The sequence below is a fragment of the Chelonoidis abingdonii genome, chromosome 26, assembly GCF_003597395.2.
Source record: "Chelonoidis abingdonii isolate Lonesome George chromosome 26, CheloAbing_2.0, whole genome shotgun sequence".
Taxonomy (NCBI): Eukaryota; Metazoa; Chordata; order Testudines; family Testudinidae; genus Chelonoidis; species Chelonoidis abingdonii.
In genome coordinates, this window is record NC_133794.1 from 10,129,022 (window position 1) to 10,148,751 (window position 19,730).

The 19,730-nt window shown below is 56.5% G+C and overlaps 1 protein-coding gene across 1 annotated transcript; it reads right to left on the reverse strand.

The window, feature by feature from the left end:
* Positions 1–3,087: 3,087 nt before the first annotated feature.
* LOC116827719 (retinol dehydrogenase 16-like) lies at positions 3,088–13,157 on the reverse strand. The gene is made up of 5 exons (XM_032785492.2): positions 13,125–13,157; positions 10,331–10,658; positions 9,538–9,796; positions 7,318–7,481; positions 3,088–5,857 (listed from the first exon to the last, which is right to left on the reverse strand). Exons 2-5 carry the CDS (start codon positions 10,641–10,643, stop codon positions 5,640–5,642), a joined length of 954 nt encoding a protein of 317 aa, XP_032641383.1. The 5' UTR covers positions 10,644–10,658; positions 13,125–13,157; the 3' UTR covers positions 3,088–5,639.
* Positions 13,158–19,730: the final 6,573 nt, after the last annotated feature.

Here is a 19,730-nt window from a genome sequence, read left to right on the forward strand (position 1 = left end):
GCCAATAAATTGTTGCAAAAACATTCGTGTAACGACAGCTTTTCCAGTCCAAAGAAGACCAGGATTGGGGTCGGTACCAGCTCCGATACATACATCGGCCTTCGGAAACCTGTCAAGCCAGGCCAGGCCAACGGGCCGGGGCACCGCTTAACGCTTCCTTTCAGCACTTGTATTCGCTCCCCCCTTGGTTTGTGGCTGGGGGCAAGTCTCTGCTTGCAAATCCCACCAGGTTTCTGGGTACATCTCTTGTTTCCTTCTTCCCTGTAGCTCCCTAAAAGTGGGTGGGCCGCCAGCACCCAAACCATGGCCCCGCCTCATGCTGCCCCTCCCCATGAGGCCCTGCCCCCACACTGCCCCGCCCCACCCAGGCCCCACCCCACCTCTTCCCCCGAGACCCTACCCCCCGCTCACCCTGCTCTCTCCCGCCTATTGCTCACCCTTATGGCCGGTTAAAAGTGATGGGGCCATGGCCCCCGGCCCTCCAGTTCCGGTGCCCCGACTCCGCCATTTACATTAGTTGAACCTGTAAGTGATCTGTGCCCCATGCTGCAGAGGAAGGCGAAACCCCCCCAAGGTCTCTGCCAATCAGACCTGGGGGGAAATTCCTTCCCGACCCCAAATCTGTTGATCAGTTAGATCCTGAGCACGTGGGTGAGACCCACCAGCCAGACACCTGGGGAAGATTCTCGGTCGTAACTCAGAGCCATCTCCAGCCAGTGTCCCGTTCCCGGCTGCTACGAACCATGTGGTTTAACAAAGTGAAGGTTAAGTGGGTGACTTGGCCAGTCCATCTGGGGAAAAAAAGATTTAACAACGGGCTCTTCACTCTCACAGAGAAAACGCTAACACGATCCAATGGCCGGACTCCAAAATTAGCTGCATTCAGACTGGAAGTAAGGGGGTCAGTTTTTAACACTGGAACAACTTATCAAGGTTGTGGGGTTTTTTCCATCATTGGCAATTTTGAAATCTAAGAGATCGGCTCCAGGAATTACTTCGGGGAAGTTCTCTGACCTGGGCAGGTGGTCAGACAGATTATCTGGCCTTAGAATCTAGTCATCGATGGTTCTTGTTCCACCTTGCTCTGCTAGATGAAAGCACACTCTTGTACCTGGTATTTTCTCCCCAGGAAGGTCTTTGTATCCCATCATCAACTCAGCTGTCCACCGTGAACAGATCGCGCTGCCCCAGGCTCCAGCTCCGGCATTTCCCCCCCCTCCCCCGGATCATTTTCCTGGCTTTGATCTGCTCTCTCTTTCTCGCCAGTTCGTCCTCCGCCTCTTTCTGATTTGAGGGAGGGCCGGGGTTGGGGAAAGTCAGCGGAGATGCTGCTGAGCCACCTGGAGAATGCTCCGAGCTGGGTCCTGGGGCGACGCGAGAAAGCTGGAGATGAACGGGGCCGTGACGTTGGCCTCTCTGTGTATGTTACACAGTCTGGCCCCAAGAGCTGCTAACAGCCACTCAGCTGGCAGGATCAGGCCCCAACACGGCCAGGTTTCCAAATCCAGCTGGAGGTTTCTGGAGCTGACGGCATGCTGTGCGTGTGGAAATGGGGGCTTCCTCTCGCTTTAGGACAGTGGTTCTCAAACTGGAGGTTGGGACCCCTCAGGAGGGTCACAAGGCTATTAGGTGAGGGGTCGTGAGCTGTTAACCTCCACCCCAAACCCCACTTTGCCTCCAGCATTTATAATGATATTAAATATATTAAAAAGTGTTTTTCATTTATAAGGGGGGTTGCACTCAGAGGCTTGCTGTGTGAAAGGGGGACGATTTGCTGTCACTGATTTCAGTGATTTGACGCACCCCTGTGTGGGTCCCCGAAGGCCTGGCTGCATCCCCCATCACAGCTCGTGTCTAACTGAGCAAGTGGCCTGACTGAATCCAAGACCCTCAGACCCCCCAGCCAGCCAGCCCCCATCTCTGGGGCACAAATCCAAGGTGTTCCTGGCACGGTGGTGGTGGTGGGGCTACCGGATTGCTACGTCTCGGGCCAGGGTGGTTGGCTCAACCCCGCAACTTTAAAAGAACCTGGTTTTGTGGTGTGGCGCATGTGGAAGCTAAGCCATCTAAGAATCCAAACCAAAACTGACAGCCCAGAACAATGGTAGCACAGCACCGGAGGTGAAAAACCAGTGTGCAGTTGCAGCCAGGCAGCACCAAAGCAAGCTAACAACGTGGCAGACTCAAGCTGTGTCCTCATCCGCCTCATGTTCGAAGCTATTCCCACCGCGCCTATGCCTTGGGCTAGCTAATTACCCCCTCGTCCAAAGGGAAACACGAGGCTGACGGCGCCAGGAGAGAATCGAACCTGGCTCGGGAAGCCCGGTTCTTGTTTAGCGGGAGGGAAATGTTCTAAAGAGGCATGTCGGGCACGCATTGCTCCAGCTGTCTGGGAAAAGGCCAGTGACCCCTAACGAAACGAACCCACAGCAGCCTGGCTTCAGGAGCCGAGTGCGTATAAAAACCAAAGAACACCCTTACCATGCAGCAGGCTGTTGTTTTTAAAGTCCCCCCGGAGAAATTGAACTCAGCTGTGAAGGTGCCACATGAAATATCCCTATGACTAGAGGTTACGGGAGAGGCTACCTCCCATAAGGGCCCATCTAGCCCAGCCCGGGTGCGGCTGTCCCCACTACACTGTCGCTCCAGAGCCTCGGTGGCTGGTTGGGACGGGAGGAACCAGCCACTCCCCACCACTCTCTTTGGTAACGTTCCCCCACTCCGTCTGCCTCCAGGAGCCTTTTATCTGGCTCCCAACCTGGAGAAAGGGAGAGAAGCCGACAGCACTGAAGGCTGCAGCATGCCAGGCCCAGCTCCGGTCAGGGGCCAGTTCCCAGGTAATGGTCACGTTTCCCCCAGGGGATGTTGCAGGGTGACTGCTCCAGTAGCTGTAATTCCCCCAGGCCGGAAGGGGAGTTGGCACCGGGCGGGAGGCTGCAAGGAGGCTGGTGCTGCTGGCTGGAGAAGGCGCAGAAACATACAGGTGCTTAGCTGGCTTTTATTAAACGTTTGCGCATCACCCCACGTGACGTCACGCAGAGACCAGGGCCCCAACGTGGCACTGGAGGAAAGTTTCCGCAACTGGCTTCTACTGGAGGGAGCATGAAGTTAAGGCTCTGGGTTGGGACTCAGGAGAAGTGTGTGCCATTCCCAGCTCTGCCACAGAGACCCTTGTGTGGCCTTGATCACAACAACTGAGTGCCTTGTGCCTCGGTTTCCCCTCTCCGGGAAGGGGACAATACTTCTGTCCCTCCCAGGGGTGCGTGTGTGAGGCGAAGTCTGTTAATGACTGAGAGGCACTCAGATGCTACAGTGACAGGGTGGGGACGGGGACGCACGAAAGTCCTCGCTCTGGAAGCGGTTGGGGGTTTTGAGGGGATGCTTTGGAGCCAGTTTACCCGGTGCGTGTCCCTGGGAATTAAGCAGAGGTGGAATTTGTGCATTTGTGTTTATTGACTTGGTTCATATATTCTCTTGAGACATTGGGCTCCTAATCAACAGAGCTATGTCTGTATTTTTAGGATGCTTGGAATTACGAACGATGCTGGGGTGGGACACAAACCTGTTCAACCAATGGCAGTCGTCCAACCAATGCAATCGTGCAACCAATGCAATCATCATTTGCCTGCCTGGTGCGAAGGTTGCGGATCTCTTGAGGCATCTAGACAGACTTACGTGTAGTGCTGGGGAGGAGGTGGTGGTCGTGATACGTGTAGGTACCAGTGACACAGGGAAGGGTAGGAGAGATGTCCTGGAGGCCGAATTTAGGCTGCTAGGGAAGAGACTGAAATCCAGGACCTCTATGGTGGCATTCTCAGAAATGCTCCCAGTTGCATGTGCAGGGCCAGGTAGGCAGCAGAGCTTCAGAGTCTCAATGCGTGGATGAGACAATGGTGTAGAGAGGAGGGTTTATGTTCATTAGGAACTGGGAAAACTTTTGGGATGGGGGGAGCCTATCCAGGATAGATGGGCTCCACCTAAACCAAAGTGGAACCAGGCTGCTGGCACTAAACATTGAAAAGGTTGCAGAGCAGTTTTTAAACTAAGAGATGGGGACAGCCGATTGCTGCGGAGCAGCACGCAGATCGGCCAGAGACTTCTCTTAGGGGAGAGTCTAGTGATAGAGATTCTCTAGGTCCTAGTCTGGAGCAGGGGATGGAAGAGGATAAAGTAGGGGCCAGATCAGACAAGAAACATTCACTTAAAGAATCTGACACGTCAGAAAAGGGCAGACAAATAAACAGGGACAAGTTTGTAAAGTACTTGTTAGGTTCACTCCCGCTGGGGCACTGGCCATGCAATCCCTGGCACTGGCCGCTGTCGGAAGACAGGACGCTGGGCTGGATGGACCTTTGGTCTGACCCAGTCTGGCCGTTCTTACGATCTTCTCTGCCCGGACGCCTCTGATCCTATCCTCCCTGCTGTGTATTGTCTCCAATAGTCCTTTAACAGGGAACAGACCCCACCCTGCAGCGTCCAAAACACCAGGCAGCCGGCTCGGACTCTTTTGGAAAAGAAAAAGCCCAGGCTTGTGGTGCCGAAGGAGCTTGTGCGAGAAGCTGTCACGAGCAACGAGCCCAGGGCTTTCCCACAAAGGTCAGTTACAGCTGGATTTCAGCCCCTGAACCCCGGTGCCTCGGTTTCCCCATCTGTAAAATGGAGATGAGAGTTCATTTCTCCCATGCTTTGTCTGCTCTGCTTAGCAGGTCAGCACTCCGGGGCAGGGTGCAACTTAGCTTCTGGGCAGCGCCCAGCACACTGGAGCCCTGATCTTGGTCTGATAATAAGCAGCAGTGGGGACTACCTAGGACTAAGCAATCGGGAACCCCTTGGATTTGCCTTCCAGAGCCAGATGCTGGCAGGCTGCGAGTTCTTGGGTCTCTGGATTTAGACAGGCTGCTTGCTTAAGCTCAACATGATGCAGCTGGGTCTCCTGACACAGGTATGGGGATGCACCAATGGAGAGGGACGTCTCCCACACAGGCGCTGAGGAATTGCTGAGGAAGGACTCTGCAGGGCAAGTCATTCTCAGTGACGCTGGTAGGATCTGTTCTGGGCCGACTAGCGAGTCACTCCCAGCAATGCCCAGCAGGGGATCCGTCTGGCGGCCAACTGGCCAAATGTCCTGTCTTCGGGACTCGTGGCCTGGCCCTGGCTCAGCATGCAGTGGGGTGGTTTCATCAGAGGCGAGTTTCAAACTGCTGCCTCCCCTCCAGATGGGCTGGGTTACCCTGCTGGGGTCGCCGGGGTGGGAGAGACCCTGGACACAGATCACGGAGATTTGGCGACAGGCAGATAGGAAACGGAGCTGAATACCGAGGACAGGCGGGGCCCGGACACAAGGAGTGAGGTGGTCTATGTCCCGGGAGCCGTTAAAGGTGGGGGGGAGAGTGTTGTGCCGGGGTTGGTTAGGAAACCACATTCCATCCCAGGACATGGAGAAGAGGTTGCACCGGTGAGGCAAATTCCAAGGAGCTCTGCTTTGATTCAAGGTTTGTAATTAAGAACTGATTTGCATAGTCTCAGCTGGGCGCCACGGGACAGGGTGTCTCACCCCCACCGGGAATTTGGACCCCGGGTGCCAGCGATGCTGCTCCGGTCGCTGCCCCCTGCTGACATTCTAACACCGCATCTTCCTCCTACACTTTTTGTGCCGGTGCCGGGTAGGACCACGTCAGCACGAAGTCGGCGAACCAGGTGGGCAGGTAACTCAGCGGGAGGAAGATCAGCTTGGCGTCCCAACCGGCGGAGTAGCGGGTGCGGGGGTGGCGAGCTGTCAGCGCGTGCTTCATGCAGCCGGTGACGACGGACAGGTCGGAGTTGCAGGATTTCGGCAGGTCGCGGGTGGCATGGATAACTGCGCAGGGCAAAACAGAGAGTTAGGCCCCACCGGGCTTTGCCGCAGCACCAGCCGCACCCGGACCGGACGGGTTGGCCGAGAGGTCAAAGGGGAAGGACGGATTGTTAGCACAGGCTACGAAACGGCAGCGGCAGGACGATCTAGTGGTTAGGGGCTCACCTGGGCTGGGCTGGCTAGGTTCATTCCCTGCTCTGCCCCACACAGCCGGGGTGAACTTAGGCCTGTCGCTCTGTGCTGCCGTTCCCTGTGTGAGGCCTGTTCCCATCAGCTGAGCGGGTGATGCAAGGGGTCAGATCCTGGGCAAGACTGCAGGGCAGATTTGCAAAGGGCCGGCAGACGCCTATGGAGGCAGAGCAGCGCTGCCTGGAATTTTCAAAAGCACCTCGGTGAATTCAGTGCCTAAGTCACCTGGCACCCATGATTGTCCCACTAGACTCGTACCTGCAGCATTAGGCACCTAAATACCTTTGTAAATCTGGCCCACAGTATTGCACCAGATTGGGCCCCTTGCATCACCCAAGGAAAGACGCAGGCAGCTACGTTTTCAGGCACTGAGTGCTCAGTCAGAGACCCCCCAGGGCTCATTCGTACCGAGGTCTGCACCGGTAGCATGTCTCAAACCCCGGGGCCAGGGGCTTAGGGAAGAATCCAGCCAATGAGACGCAGGGAGCCAGCCAGCGCTCCCTGGGCCTGAGCAGGGGTGAAAAGCAGCGGGAGCGTTTCTGTCGCTGACGCTGGCACACAGATCTGAACGCGGAAGGGCCATCTGCCTGGAGTCACTGTTCATAGCCGGGCACTGTCTCTGCACCTGGCTTTCGCATCCATGTCTCTCCGCCTGAAGTGGGGTTTGGTTGATCAGCGGCTCAGGCTGAGCTCTGCTTCACTGACAAGAGCAGAAAAGCAAAATCCCCCAGGGGAGAAACGAGAGCTGCCCCCGATTCACTGGTGGAGAATCGTCCTGGTGCAGCAGAGGGGAGGTGGTTATTACTTTCAGGAGATCAGCGTGGGAGCTCTGCTCTCGTGCAAGGGTGAGCAGCGTTCACAGACCGCGTGTGCGAATGGCACACCTGATCTCGGGGCACACGCAACCACAGCCAAACCTCTCTGAACGGTGCATTACATTGTGGCCACATTTCAGAAGCGGGGTTTCAGTCCCATTCAGCCAGCTGGGCTGCGCTGGCCAGACTGAAAAGAAAAACACCTGATTTCCTAGCTAGACAGAGCCTAAGCAGGAACTAGGAGTCTGACCCCCCCGCATTGCCGTGCACAGCATGGTGTCATTTGCACTAGTGCAAAGTGCGTGCGCAATGCCATTCAGTCACAATGCACAGCAGCTGACAATCGGCCCCTTTGTCTGCCGACACAAAGGCCGCTCTGCGGCAGCGCAGGGCTGGGACGAGAGACGGGTGTGCGGTAGCTGCCGGCTGGCGGGGAAGGGAATGGGGCGACGTACTCACAGGCTTTTAAGTAACTCTCCCCGTAACTCGCTTTGGTTTCCTCGGGGAGCCGCTTCCAGAGGCGAGTGAAGTTCTCAATAATGAGCTGAGGGTTGGTAACTGCGGTGCTGAAGTAGCCTGGCTCGATCACACACACCTTCACCCCGAAAGGCAGCATCTCACGCCTGAAACGGAACAAGCAGGATTAACCCGCGTGGGAACAGCACCTTCCTGGGGCTGGCCGGGTTCCCGAAGAGCTGAGATCCGAAACGTGCCCTTAACTAGCCCCAGTCTACACGGAGGCCTCTATGTGGCCAGGTTTGGTGGCTTCTACAACCTGTGCGGACACAGAGATACTGGAATCAAGGGGCTTTCAGGTTTGTCTACACTTGAAAGTTAATTTGGATTGAGGTAGATGCGAATTAAAAGCACAGTAGTTATTTCAGAACACCTCCATGGGCAGATTAGTTGCCCGAGCCCCGCCCCATACGGGAACAGCTATTCTTTGTTACCAGGGAGACTGGACCCCTAGAACTAGCCCAGCGAGTGAAACATGTCCCGCTTCTGGGTTTCCAAAAGGCCTCAGGGCCAATCCTCAGCTGGGGTCAGTCGGCAGAGCACCCCTCAACCTAACGCTTTCCTGATTTCCTCCATCCACACTCTGTCCCTGGATGTTTCACTGACTTACAGAGCCGGTAATGGGCAGCCCTCGGGCCGTCCCAGGATACCAGAGAGACATGGCCTCCGAGCTTACGCAGAGCTCTTCTGATGGGCCACGTGAAACGACCGACAGAGCCGGCTGGACTTTCCTGGGAGCCAGGCCAGATCTAAGACAGGATAGCACCGTCAGGGAGTTGGGTGATTGATTTCCCCTCGTGTAGACGCACTGATATCAGTTTCAATGGGCTTTTGCCAACATAGCTTATTTCACTGGCTGGCATAAGCGACACCGGCATGAACTGAATCTACGCTAGCAGCGTTTTCCAGTCCAGCTCTGCCGGCACGTCCTTGCGCGCAGACAGGGTGGGGAAGGACGGTGCAGCTTCTGTTCAGAAAGGAGACGTCCTCCCCCATGCTGCGGCCCCAATCCTGCTGGAGCTGTTGGTGGGTGGGTAGGTGGCTCCAGGGCCACTAACAGGATTCATTTCGTACTCAGCCTTGGGCTTTCAGACGCTGTAAATTGCACCCACAACACACGGGTGGGGCTGGAAGCACACGGGAAAGTCGCACCAGTCTAACCTTGCTGGGTGTGAATTCAAACCCGACTCTTCATCCAGCCCCAGCTGGGGGCCCTGCTCTCAGGATAAGGGCAGCCAAGAGCAGCCTAGTTTTAAATCAGCTGGAATCACTGCGTCTGTGCTGGGGTCTGCAGCAATTTAACTCACTTGCTTTAAAACCTGATTTGCATCCAGCAACTCTCCCGTATAGACGAGGCCCCGCAGCGCGGGGCTGCATCCGGAGGAGCCTCCGAGCTGACGCAAGGAGAAATCAAGTCTCAATGAAGAGCCCGTCTCCACAGCAAGGGTTGGGACCGCAGCACCCCAGCTGGAAGGGCAGCAACGTCCCGTGCAGACACTGCTGCAGTGCAGGGGAAGCCCTCGCACGCATGCTGGCGGATCACACCCTGCCTTGCAGAGCAGAAAGACACGCGCAGCTACACCTGGAGAGTTGCTCGACAACATCCCTTCCCTGAGGATGCGCACGGCTGCCAAAGCAAAAGCTCCTGAAGGAATGAACTCTTAACTGCCGGGTAACGGCCACCTCCAGGCCTTTCCACCCCGAGCCAACCGGCGGGACGGAGAAATACCCTTCGCCTACAGTCAAACTTTGCACCGGTTTCCCCTTTCCTTCTCTATCCTCCCAGATCAACCGGGTGCCAGGCAGGAGTCCAGTAACCCCTGAGATGCCAGAGGTTGATGAGACGTTCACGAGTTGGTTGCATGTTTCTAAGGGCCAAAGGTGACAGCTTCAATCCCCACGGCCATCCTCGAGCAGGAGTCCCGTGGGCCCATCCACTAGAGGGAGACAAACATCCAGGTGCATCATGTGCAGAAATACACACACGTCACATCTGTGCCGCATCTCACGGCTGGGCTATTTACACGTAGCAGCAAGTAAATGCGGGTAGGTATTCACCGTTTGGCACGTGCACCATGAGTCAGTGCACTGGTGGTGGTGGTGGGGGATTGCACGGGGACAGAACACGTAGCTGAAAAGGGCGCCCCGTCATTGGTCACTCACCGGAGGCTGTCGGAGAACGCCTCCACGCCGTACTTAGATGGGCAGTAGCCCCCTCCGAAGAAGGCCAGTCGACCCATTATACTGGCCACGTTGATGACCCGGCCCCTGGCTCGCTTCACCAGGGGCAGGAAGCTGAGGGTCACCTCGATCAAGCCGATCAGGTTCACGTCCAGCACCCTGACGAAGTCGTCCTTGGTCAGCCACTCATTGGGGGCCACGGGGACTGCGATCCCCGCATTGTTCACCAGGCCCCAGAGCCCTGGGTGAAGGAGACGGGGTGTGTGACTGTGGGGCGCTGTTCCCTCTCCAGTCCCTCTCCCAGAAATCCCTGCTGGTCTCCCACAACCCACTGCTCTCAATCTCCAGTCTGCTGGGAGGACGGGACGTCCCTTCTCCCCGGATCTGCCCCGCACCCCCACAGCCATTAGGGGAGGGATGGAGGACACCCTAGGAAAGTTCTCATCCCCCGCCTATGATCTGGGCTGTGAACCACCGGTAGGAATAGAGTCACGCTGTCCCTTGCCCCCTGGGCGTGCAGATTCCAGCAGGCTATGCCCAAGGGGAAGGATGGCCCCCGCTGGGGTGCCTGGGGATAGCAAGGCCCCCCCCCAAAGCTTCAGTCACGGCTTCCCAACCTGCTCTACAGCCAGGGTGACACCCACAGGAGAACTGGGTGTGACCCTGCCACATGCTAATAGGACAATCAACACCCATATGCCTGTGATGAGTGTCTAGCAAGGGGTGTGACCCAGGGCGGGCGAGGGACGGGCACAGCCAGACCTGGGCCTCGCACCTTTGTGCCCCACTTGTTCCTTCACCCAGGCGGTGGCCGCGGCGATGCTGTCGGTGCGGGTGACGTCCAGGATCACCGTCTGCAGCCGCTCCGACGTCGCCTTCCTCAGCTGCTCCGCGCCCTGCTGGGTGAGACAAGCCGCCAGCACCCGCAGACCCCGCGCATCCAGCTGCTTGGCCAGCAGGTTTCCGAAGCCGGAGTCGCAGCCGGTGATCAGGACGTATTTCTCCGGGAGGCCCTCGACGCTCTGCCGCTCCCGGTACCATCGGCGCAGGAAGTACAACCCCAGCAGGGCAGCCAGGTACAGCCACATCCTCACAGGCGGACTCTGGGGGGTGAGAGGAAAGGGAAGCGTTACAGGGCACCGGCTCTGGCTCAGGAGGCACCCGACGGCCTGGTGGACTCAGGAGAACTGGGTTTGATTCCCGGCTCTGCTACTGACGTCCTGCGTGACCTTGGATAAGTCACTTGCTTGCTCCAGGCCTCAGTTTCCCCATCTGTACAAAGGGGATAATCCTCCTCCCTTTGTAGGAACAGGCTGGGGGAGGCCTGTGGAGCGAGGGGCTCTGATCTCAGCTGGGTCTCCTACGAGCTACTATAATACTCAGAAGGTCCTGTCCGGGCAGTGGAGCGCAGACCCAGCGAAGGGACCAGCCTGTGCTGTGTGTGTCCCCCCTTGGTAAAGACGGACCCCGGGGTAACTGGTACCACGCCAGGGACACACGTACACAGGGGCTCTGCTGCTGCCTGTCCTTTGCCGCCAGCCCAAGGACGAGCTCTCAGCGACGGGGCTCGAACCCTCCCGCACCTTGGACTGGACTCCCCGCTCGGTTTGTGCTACTCCTGGCAGAGCCCGTCAGCTCCCACCGAGGGGAGTCCGGCGTGTCCAGGTTTTTCCCCTGAAGTCAATACTCTATGGGGCAGCTGCTAGACGACCCAGGACTGACCCCTTCCAGAAGCTTCCCTGAGCAAATCATTTACCAAACCCTCCCCCCCATGTTAACCACACAAGGACGCTCTGGGGCTGGCTGTCGTTTGCCTGGAATTAGCCCCTCCCCTCCTTCAAAGCCCTGGTTGTGGCGACACCCATAGGAATCCAGCTAGCTAGGGGTGGGTTAATATGCCCATGGGTCTGTATTTCGTTCCTCTCCTCCTCTGGTCACGTGTCCCAAATGCGATCCCAGTCCCCATTGCGCCAGATGCTGTACAGACATCCAGCAACAGGCAGCCCTGTCTCGGAAGTGCTAAGGGCCAAATTTGAAAAGCTATTTAGCCACCTCATGCTGGGAGCTGGATGCCTAAATAGCTTCAAAAACTGGAGCCTTAAAGTCTAAGTAGCCAGGACAGACAAAGGTGGGAGGAGAAACTGAGGCACAGAGCAGGGGAAGTAACTCACCCCAGATCACCCAGCAGGTCACTGGCAGACCTGGGTTCTATTCCTGACTCCAGCCCAGCGCTCCATCCACTAGGCAATACTGCCTCTCCTGTTTGCTTTCTCAGATGGGGGGTGTCCCCCCGTCCCCATAATAGCTCAGCACTATTACTCGATTCCCTCCGGGGGAGAGTCTCCTGCCGTCCCCTCTGCAGCACCCAGCTGCTTGTCTCACTCAGCAGCTCCTTGGATCAAAGGCTTGACGTGAGTCCCGGATTCCACTGGGAGTTTGTTTTTCATGCCTCATTTCCGGCTTTTCACCTGTTAGCTCTCGTGCTTGTGAGCTGAGCAGATTGCAGGAGTCACAGGGAGGCCAGGGCTGGATTAGCGGAGGGTGCGGGGGGCTGTGGGTTGGGATTCAGGGGCATCGGCAGAGCTGGCTGTGTGGGGAGCTGGAAGGGAGCTGCCGGAGTTGTGAGGTGGGGAAGGGGGCTCTGGGACTGAGATGCACTTTGCAGTCAGGCCGTAACTTGCCTTCCCTTTCAGGAGCCTCCACGGTGAAAAGCCAGAATCAGGGACATGCAGGGGGGGTGCGTGTGTGTGGATTAGGGTGACCAGATGTCCCGATTTTACAGGGAGAGTCCCAATTGGGTCTTTTTCTTATATAGGCTCCTATTAGCCCCGACCCCGTCCCGATTATTCACACTTGCTGTCTGGTCACCCTAGTGTGGGTGTGTGGAAAGAATCGAACGAATTAAAATATTTGTTAGAAGGGGAAAGGGGCGTGGGGCAGGGAAGGGGGCTCCTGAAGCGTCCGGGGTGGGCTTAGGCCCAGCAGAACATCACTTTCAATTTCAGATTTGTGCCCAGGAAGGCAGAGGCTGCAGGTCTCCCAGCAAACAGCCGGCTGGATCCGGCCAGGGGCTGAGCCCCCCAGCCTCAGTCCCACGCAATGGCCTGCGATCACGTGCTCCGCTTTCGGGGTGCACCTCAGCCTGCGAATGTCGACAGGGCTGCAGGGGCAGTGGGTGCCTGGGTGGTCTGTGAGCCCGGGGGCTCCGTCCTGGCTCTCGCCAGCAGCGAGCCGAAGTGGCGGTGGGGACTGTCGTGGGGAGAGGAGAACGGGGCCCAGTTCACGCGATGCAGTGAGAGGTTTGATCTCTGGGCAGTGGCCCATTGGGGGGGCGAACTGGCGTTTTGCCCCTGCCCAAGCCTGCGGGTAGTCATAGGAACTTCGTCTTTGGCCACCTGGCTCCACTGATACGGTGGGGCCCTGCACCCGAAGCGGCCAACTTTGCACCCCAATATCCCTCGTGCTGTCTGTTCCCCCCCAGCTCCCTCTCCAACCTGGACGAACCCGCCCCCCTGGGCTGGACTTGCTGCTGTGGGAACAGCTGCAGCATCCTGCAGTCTCCCCTTTACCTGGGAAGGTCTCCTGGCCCTGCAGGAGCCGGGCCCCCCTGCCCCGCTCCTTGTCTTTGCTGCCTTTCTGACCCAGATGAAAGGCTCCTGGAGGGGAAGGAGGAAGCATTAGCAGAAGCCCAGCAGCCTGCGATTGGTGGGGAGCGACAGGCTGTCCTAGCACAGAGCCAACCACAGAGGCTGGAGACGCAGGGCTTGGAGAGGGGAGAACTGGGCTCTAGGGCTGGGCTCCAGGGAGCAGTGGGAAGTCCCCCTAAGTTCAGCAGTGCAGAGCGGGGACCCTCTTTCTCCCTGCAGGTGTCTGAGCGAATCGAGCCGGAAAGGCCAGTTTCCTCGGCGCTCTGACTTTGCCAGGAGCCATTTTTGCGTCATCTGCAAATCTGATCAGTGATGATTTTCTGTTTCCTTTCAGGTCATTGATAAAAACATTAAACAGAGGCCAGAACGGAGCCCTGGGGACCCCACTAGAACCCCCCATGCCCCCAAAGATTTCCTGTTTACCGTTCCATTTTGAGACCGATCTGTTAGGCAGCTTCTCTTCTATTTAATGCACCATGTTCGTGTTCTCTCATTCTAGGGTTTTAATCGCAATGCCGCCTGGTAGCCAGTCGAACGCCCTACAGAAATCTGTCTGTTACATCAGTGCTGTTACCTTTATCAACCAAATCATCCCATCAAAAAAGATTGCAAGTTTGTCCCACAGGATGTATTTTCCACTAGGGCAGGTTGATTGGCATTAATATTACCCTCCTTTAAATCATAGACTCACAGACTTTAAGGTCCGAAGGGAACATTATGATCGTGTAGTCCGACCCCCTGCACAATGCAGGCCACACAGTCTCACTCACCCACTTCTGTAACAAACCCCTAACCTATGTCTGAGCTACTGAAATCCTCAACTTGTGGTTGAAAGACTTCAAGGTGCAAGAATCCTCCAGCAAGTGACCCGTGCCCCACGGTGCAGAGGAAAGCAAAAAATCATTTAGCGCTTTATGAATCAAATTAATCAGTTGCCTGTAAGACACCCACACAAATTAACTCTTGAAGATTCATTTAGGAAACAATAATGACACCCAAGCTCCTGCTGTCCTGACATGACAACGAGGGAACGCAGAGACAGCCAGACGGGATCGGAACCAGGGTCCGGCTAGCTCAGGATCCCCATTCTGCCTGGTCTCCCAGCAGCTCTGGACACAGCTCCGGGCTGACCCATCCCCAGGACAGTTTCTTCCTGACCCCCAGGTCGGCTCACGCCCTGAAAGCACAAGAGAATGGGTAACATGTTATGATGGCTCCTGCTCGCAATGTCCCCCCGGCACACAGTACTAGCTGGCTCCTAGGAGGTGGCACCGTCCCCCAGTGACACACAGCATCATGGAGCAGGGCTGCCCTGCCGGGATGCGGGGACAGCCTGACCTGCTGCATGAAACAGGGCCCAAGGGCTTCCCTGAATTAACAGGACTTTGGCCACACAGAAAAGTTGTACCACTTTAACTATCCTGGTCTAGTTAACACGGTGCAGCCTCCTAATGTGGAAGCAGATCTGCCGGCAGGAAAGTGCTAACACTATTCCCCAAGGGGAATCAACCAAACTGATGTAACACACCTTCGTCTCAGCATATTTGCATCCACACTAGGTATAACAACAGTGGGAAGCAATCATCCCCCGTAAGTGACCCAGTTATTCCAGTCTGGGGGTAGGCTACAGCCCCACAACCCGACGGCACTCGACTACCAGGCTGCCTTGGCTCTCCGCCTGCAGCCTGGCGGGGGAGTTGGCACAGCGGTGGGTGCCTGCCCCAGCTGCTGCCGTCGCCTTGCTATGGGGTGAGTGCCCCAGAAATCGCAGCACCTTTCACCCCACAGCGCACATGGCACAGTGGGGATTAGGGTGGCAGGAGCCCAAGGGCAGGAGATGAGGTTGGCGCCGACTCAGGTTTGGGGAGGGGAAGGTTGGAAAACAAGTCAGGCCTGAGGCGAGTTCTGAGCAGACCCCCAGCGCAGACCCAGTTTAAGGAACAGCGTAAATCTGGAGGCAACGTTGGCACAGCAACGATCCAGCGTGACAGGCTGAGGTGCTGAGACGGGCGCAGATGCTTTCATGAACCTGTGCTGCTGGTTAAGTCCATTGCAACTGTGCAAGACTCTGACAAAATCCCCCCCCCAGCCCCGCATGAATTCGACTTTCATGCCTGCAATGGCTTTGCTGGACTGCGAGATCTGTGCCACATAGGTGCTGGCTGGATGCTGTCTGGCCAGATCATGCATTCGTCCTTCCCCTCTGGAGAGCTGGGTTCAAACTGGCTTTGGGCACAAGCCGGGGGGGAAGAGAGTGACTCAGGGTCTTTGACTGTATCACAAACCAACGCGCAGTCGTCACTTTCTGATCAGGACAGGGGTCGGACTGGAATATCAGAAGCAGGGCTGGGCTCAAGGTTGAGGGCCCTGGCAGAGCATTCTGGGGGAGCCCAGGTGTGCAATAGCTGGATCGCAGACCCCTCGAGTAAACAAGACGACACCTTGCTTGATTGCTTCCAGCTTGCATCTATGTTACTAACAGGTTTCAAAGTGGTAGCCGTGTTAGGCTGTATCAGCCAAAAGAATGAGGAGTCCTTGTGGCACCTTAGAGACTAACAAATTTACTTGGGCATAAGCTTTCATTGGCTAAAACCCATTTCATCGGATGCATGGAGTGGAAAATACAGTAGGAAGATATATATATCTTGTGCCACAAGCAATCTTTTTACTTGGCTGTCTCTGCCTGAACTAGCAGCCCCCAGGCGTGGGATTTTGAAGACCCGGGATGGTGCTGACTCATCTGTCTGCCCAGCATTCGGAAAATCCTCTCTGCATCTGGCATCTGCTTCACGTAAAAGAACAGGGGCTGTTTCCCTCAGAGAGGAGACGAACACAAAGGGACATGCTATCACTTAGATTAGAAAATCTTTGAGGACGGACAATAGTTTTGTGTGTTTGTACAGCTCCTAGCGCAACAGGGTGCTGGTCCACGAATAACAACAGCTAAGGAGAATAAAAGATCTAGAAAACAGCAAATGGACAAGAGATGGTTGACCTGGGGTCCCCTTGCTCAGTCTATTCCCCCGAGAACAAGGAGACGTTCAATGAAATGGAGAGGTGGCAAACTGAAAACGGATCAAAGGACACTTTTCCCCCACAGAACCCAGGATTAGCTTGTGGAACCCATTGCCACAGGGTAAGACCAGAAGTCCAGCCAGACTGGGTCAGACCAAAGGTCCATCTAGCCCAGTGTCCTGTCTTCCGACAGTGGCCAATGCCAAGTGCCCCCAAGGGAATGAACAGAACAGGACAATTATCGGTGATCCATCCCCCGTCATCCACTCCCAGCTTCTGGCAAACAGAGACCAGGGACACCCAGACCATGAGGTTGCATCCCTGAGCATCTTGTAATAACCATTGATGGACCTGCCCTCCTCAAACTTCTCCAATCATTTTTTATACTTCTGGCCTTCACCACATCCCCTGGCAAGGAGTTCCACAGGCTGACTGTGAGGTGTGTGAAGAAAGACTGTGAGGTTTGTTCTAACCCTGCTGCCTGTTCATTCCATTGGGTGACCCCTGGTTCTGGTGTTACGGGAGGGAGTAAATATCATGTCCTTATTCACTTTCTCCACACCAGGCATGATTTTAGAGACCTCAGTCATACCCCCCTGAGTCGTCTCTTTTCCAAGCTGAACAGCCCCAGTTCAGTCTCTCTTCATATGGAAGCTGTTTCATCCCCCTAATCAAGTTTGTCGCCCTTCTCTGTACATCTCACTGAGGCTGAGAGCAGACCAGGATTCAGCAAAGCATCAAGGTATTTCAGTGGGTGATAAGGATCGTTAGTTATAACAGGCAATATAAAAATTAGCAAGGTTTTAGGCAATAAACCCTGACACTCCAGGGAACGAACTGAGCTCTAAGTATAGGAGTCAGGAGGAAACTAGCCGAAGGGGCAGGTTATCCCACAGCTGCCTCTTGCAAGGTTCCTTGCACTTGTCTCTAAACCAGGTGGTCCTGGCTACTGATGGAGATAGGGCACCGGGTTAGATTCAGTTTGGCAAAGCCTATGTCCCTAAAGCCCCGGAAAGGGGCTAATCTCACTGTCCCCAGGGGGCTGTGAGCCCTGCCTGGAGCTAAGAGGAAGGTTGGAAGGTGTCAGGCCTGGGGCAAGAAACCTGCACTGAGCCTGGATCCCGACCTGGGTCTACCCATCAGCTTCCCCCACTCTGCAGGAATCACCCAGCGTTTCTGGGCTCCACTGGTGCTGCTGTTGGGGAGTTCATCAGTCCAGCCCGTCCCTGGCCTGGGTCCCTGCTGAGCTGTGGAAGTCTAGAGATGCCGAGGAGAGGAAGACAATAGAAGGAAGATCATTAGTGCAAGGCTGGCTGGATCCACCGCGGCCGCTGACGGGGCCAGGAAGCACCATGCACCACGAAGGAAACCGAGACATGGCCAGGCGCCTCTGGCCACTCGACAGTCTCGGAGGATGTTGGGAGAATGATGGAGGGGCAGGATGCGGGGGGCAGAGAGGGTGAGCCCTGATGGTCAGGACAGCATGGAGGCCAAGAGGGGTACGGACAGGGCATGTTCGCTGGGAGTCTTAGGGGGCTGCTCCCCGGTGGAAGGGGCTGATGGAGGGATGGGGTCCGGGCTCCCCCGAGAACACATCGCAATGGCCATGTTCATGCTCAGCGCCCCGTTAGGCCAAGCCTCCTGCGGGGGATGGAGAAGAGGCCGAGGACAGCAATAGTATTCGGGCAAATCTCACCCGCACTGGCCCAAGCTGGACGCAGCCTGGATGGGGAAGCCAGACCCTCAGGGAAACGGGACCCAGGGGCGCTCAATGACTTGGATCAGATTCCCCCACAAAGTCATGACGCTCCCGTCTAGCTCAGGTACGTCCCTGGTCCTGCAGTATCCGAGCTCCCCGATGTATTTCTCCTCGCAGGCAGGGCGGGAGACTTGTCCCAGGCCTCCCGAGTCCTAGCCGAGCGTTCTGCCCTTCCTTTCCGAGCTCAGCCTTTCATCGCAGGAGGTCCCAGGCCTTCGCTCGCTCAGACGGCCAACCCCCCGAGAAAAGGGACGGCAGCACTGCCTTCATCTTCCAGACAAGTCACGGAGGAAGCAATTGACTTACCCTGAATAGCTGGGAACAGAACCCAGGTGTCCGAGTTGCCAGGCTGGGGCCTAACCCCCAACTACCCTCCCTCCTTTATGCAGCGACGGCTCCTAACGTTTCCCCTTCACCGAAGCAGGTTGTTCTTTCAGCCTTACCTCGGCTCCCCTCTCTTCTGCTGGGCTCTGGTGGCGGCCCTCCCAGCGCGGCTCAGAAACACCAACGGGGAAGGGAAAAGCTTTCGGCTCCACTACGTTTCATGCCCACCACAGAGCCCTTTGCAGGAGCGTTCTCCACCGACGCCAGACGCAGCTCGACGCCAGCTGAGGATCTGGCCTTGTGATTCTGCCTGGAGACCATCGTTAAAGCCAGAAGGAAGCGTTCTGTTCGTGGCATGCACGCACACACACAGAGATGTTAGATTAAAAACATAAATATCATCTGGCTGGAACATGGCCCCGTAACACTAGTTCTCAGCATTCGGAACGACACACACAAGGGCCACAAGGCAGAGAGACACAATCACCTGCCGGCCCCTCACCTGCAGGAAACCCCCCTGGAAATGTAAAGTGTCCGCTTACAATGTTAAGACAGTTTCAAATGCCCCTATGGGAGGCTGGCTCTGTCCCATTCCCAGCCTGGCTGTCAGCCCCCCAGCCCTTCAAACACAACGTGGCCTTGGCGACGATCAAACTCCCCCCAGGGCAAGGGCAGGCTGGGGCTGTGCTGAGCAGGGAGGTCGGTAGAGACACTGGGATATAAAGTGCTGACAGGCAGGGGAAAAACGAGGCCACTCTAATTAGTGCCCCTTATCAGCCTTTCCCTGTTGCCTTCCGGGAGGCCCTTTATGTAACCCGTGATCCAGCAGGAGCCTCGAGTGGCCCCAACTCCAATCAGAGCAGCAGTGTCCAGAGAGGAAATGCCCTTGTCCATTTATCTCCTCCAAACAAAGAGGAAAACTAGACCTCCCAGAGACGGGGAGTGGGGGTGGGGGCGCTTGAGAGCGGCCTGGCGACAGGATCGGGAAGGGCTTAGGGGTTTTGGACATGCTTTTATGAAGGTCCAGTTTGTAATGGGCTAACAGCTGTTCTACGCAGGTTATAGGCACGTGGCAGCACACGCCCGAAGAAGGTGGTGTGGATGGGTCTAAAGCACGTCATATGGACGTACGTGGTACATGTTAGGAACCCGGCCGCAGCTGTAGCAAACGGCGATAAGCCATGTGGTATGCATGCAGAGACATGTATGTAGCACAGGGGTGGGCAGACTAGGGTCCGGGGGCCACATCCAGCCCTCCATATGTTTTAATCCGGTCCTCGAGCTCCTGCTGGGGAGCGGGGTCCGGGGCTCGCCCAGCTCCGCACGGCTCCCTGAAGCAGTGGCATGTCCCCCCTCCGGCTCCTACACGTGGGGGCAGTCAGGGGACCCTGCACACTGCCCCTGTCCCAAGCGCCGCCCCTGCAGCTCCC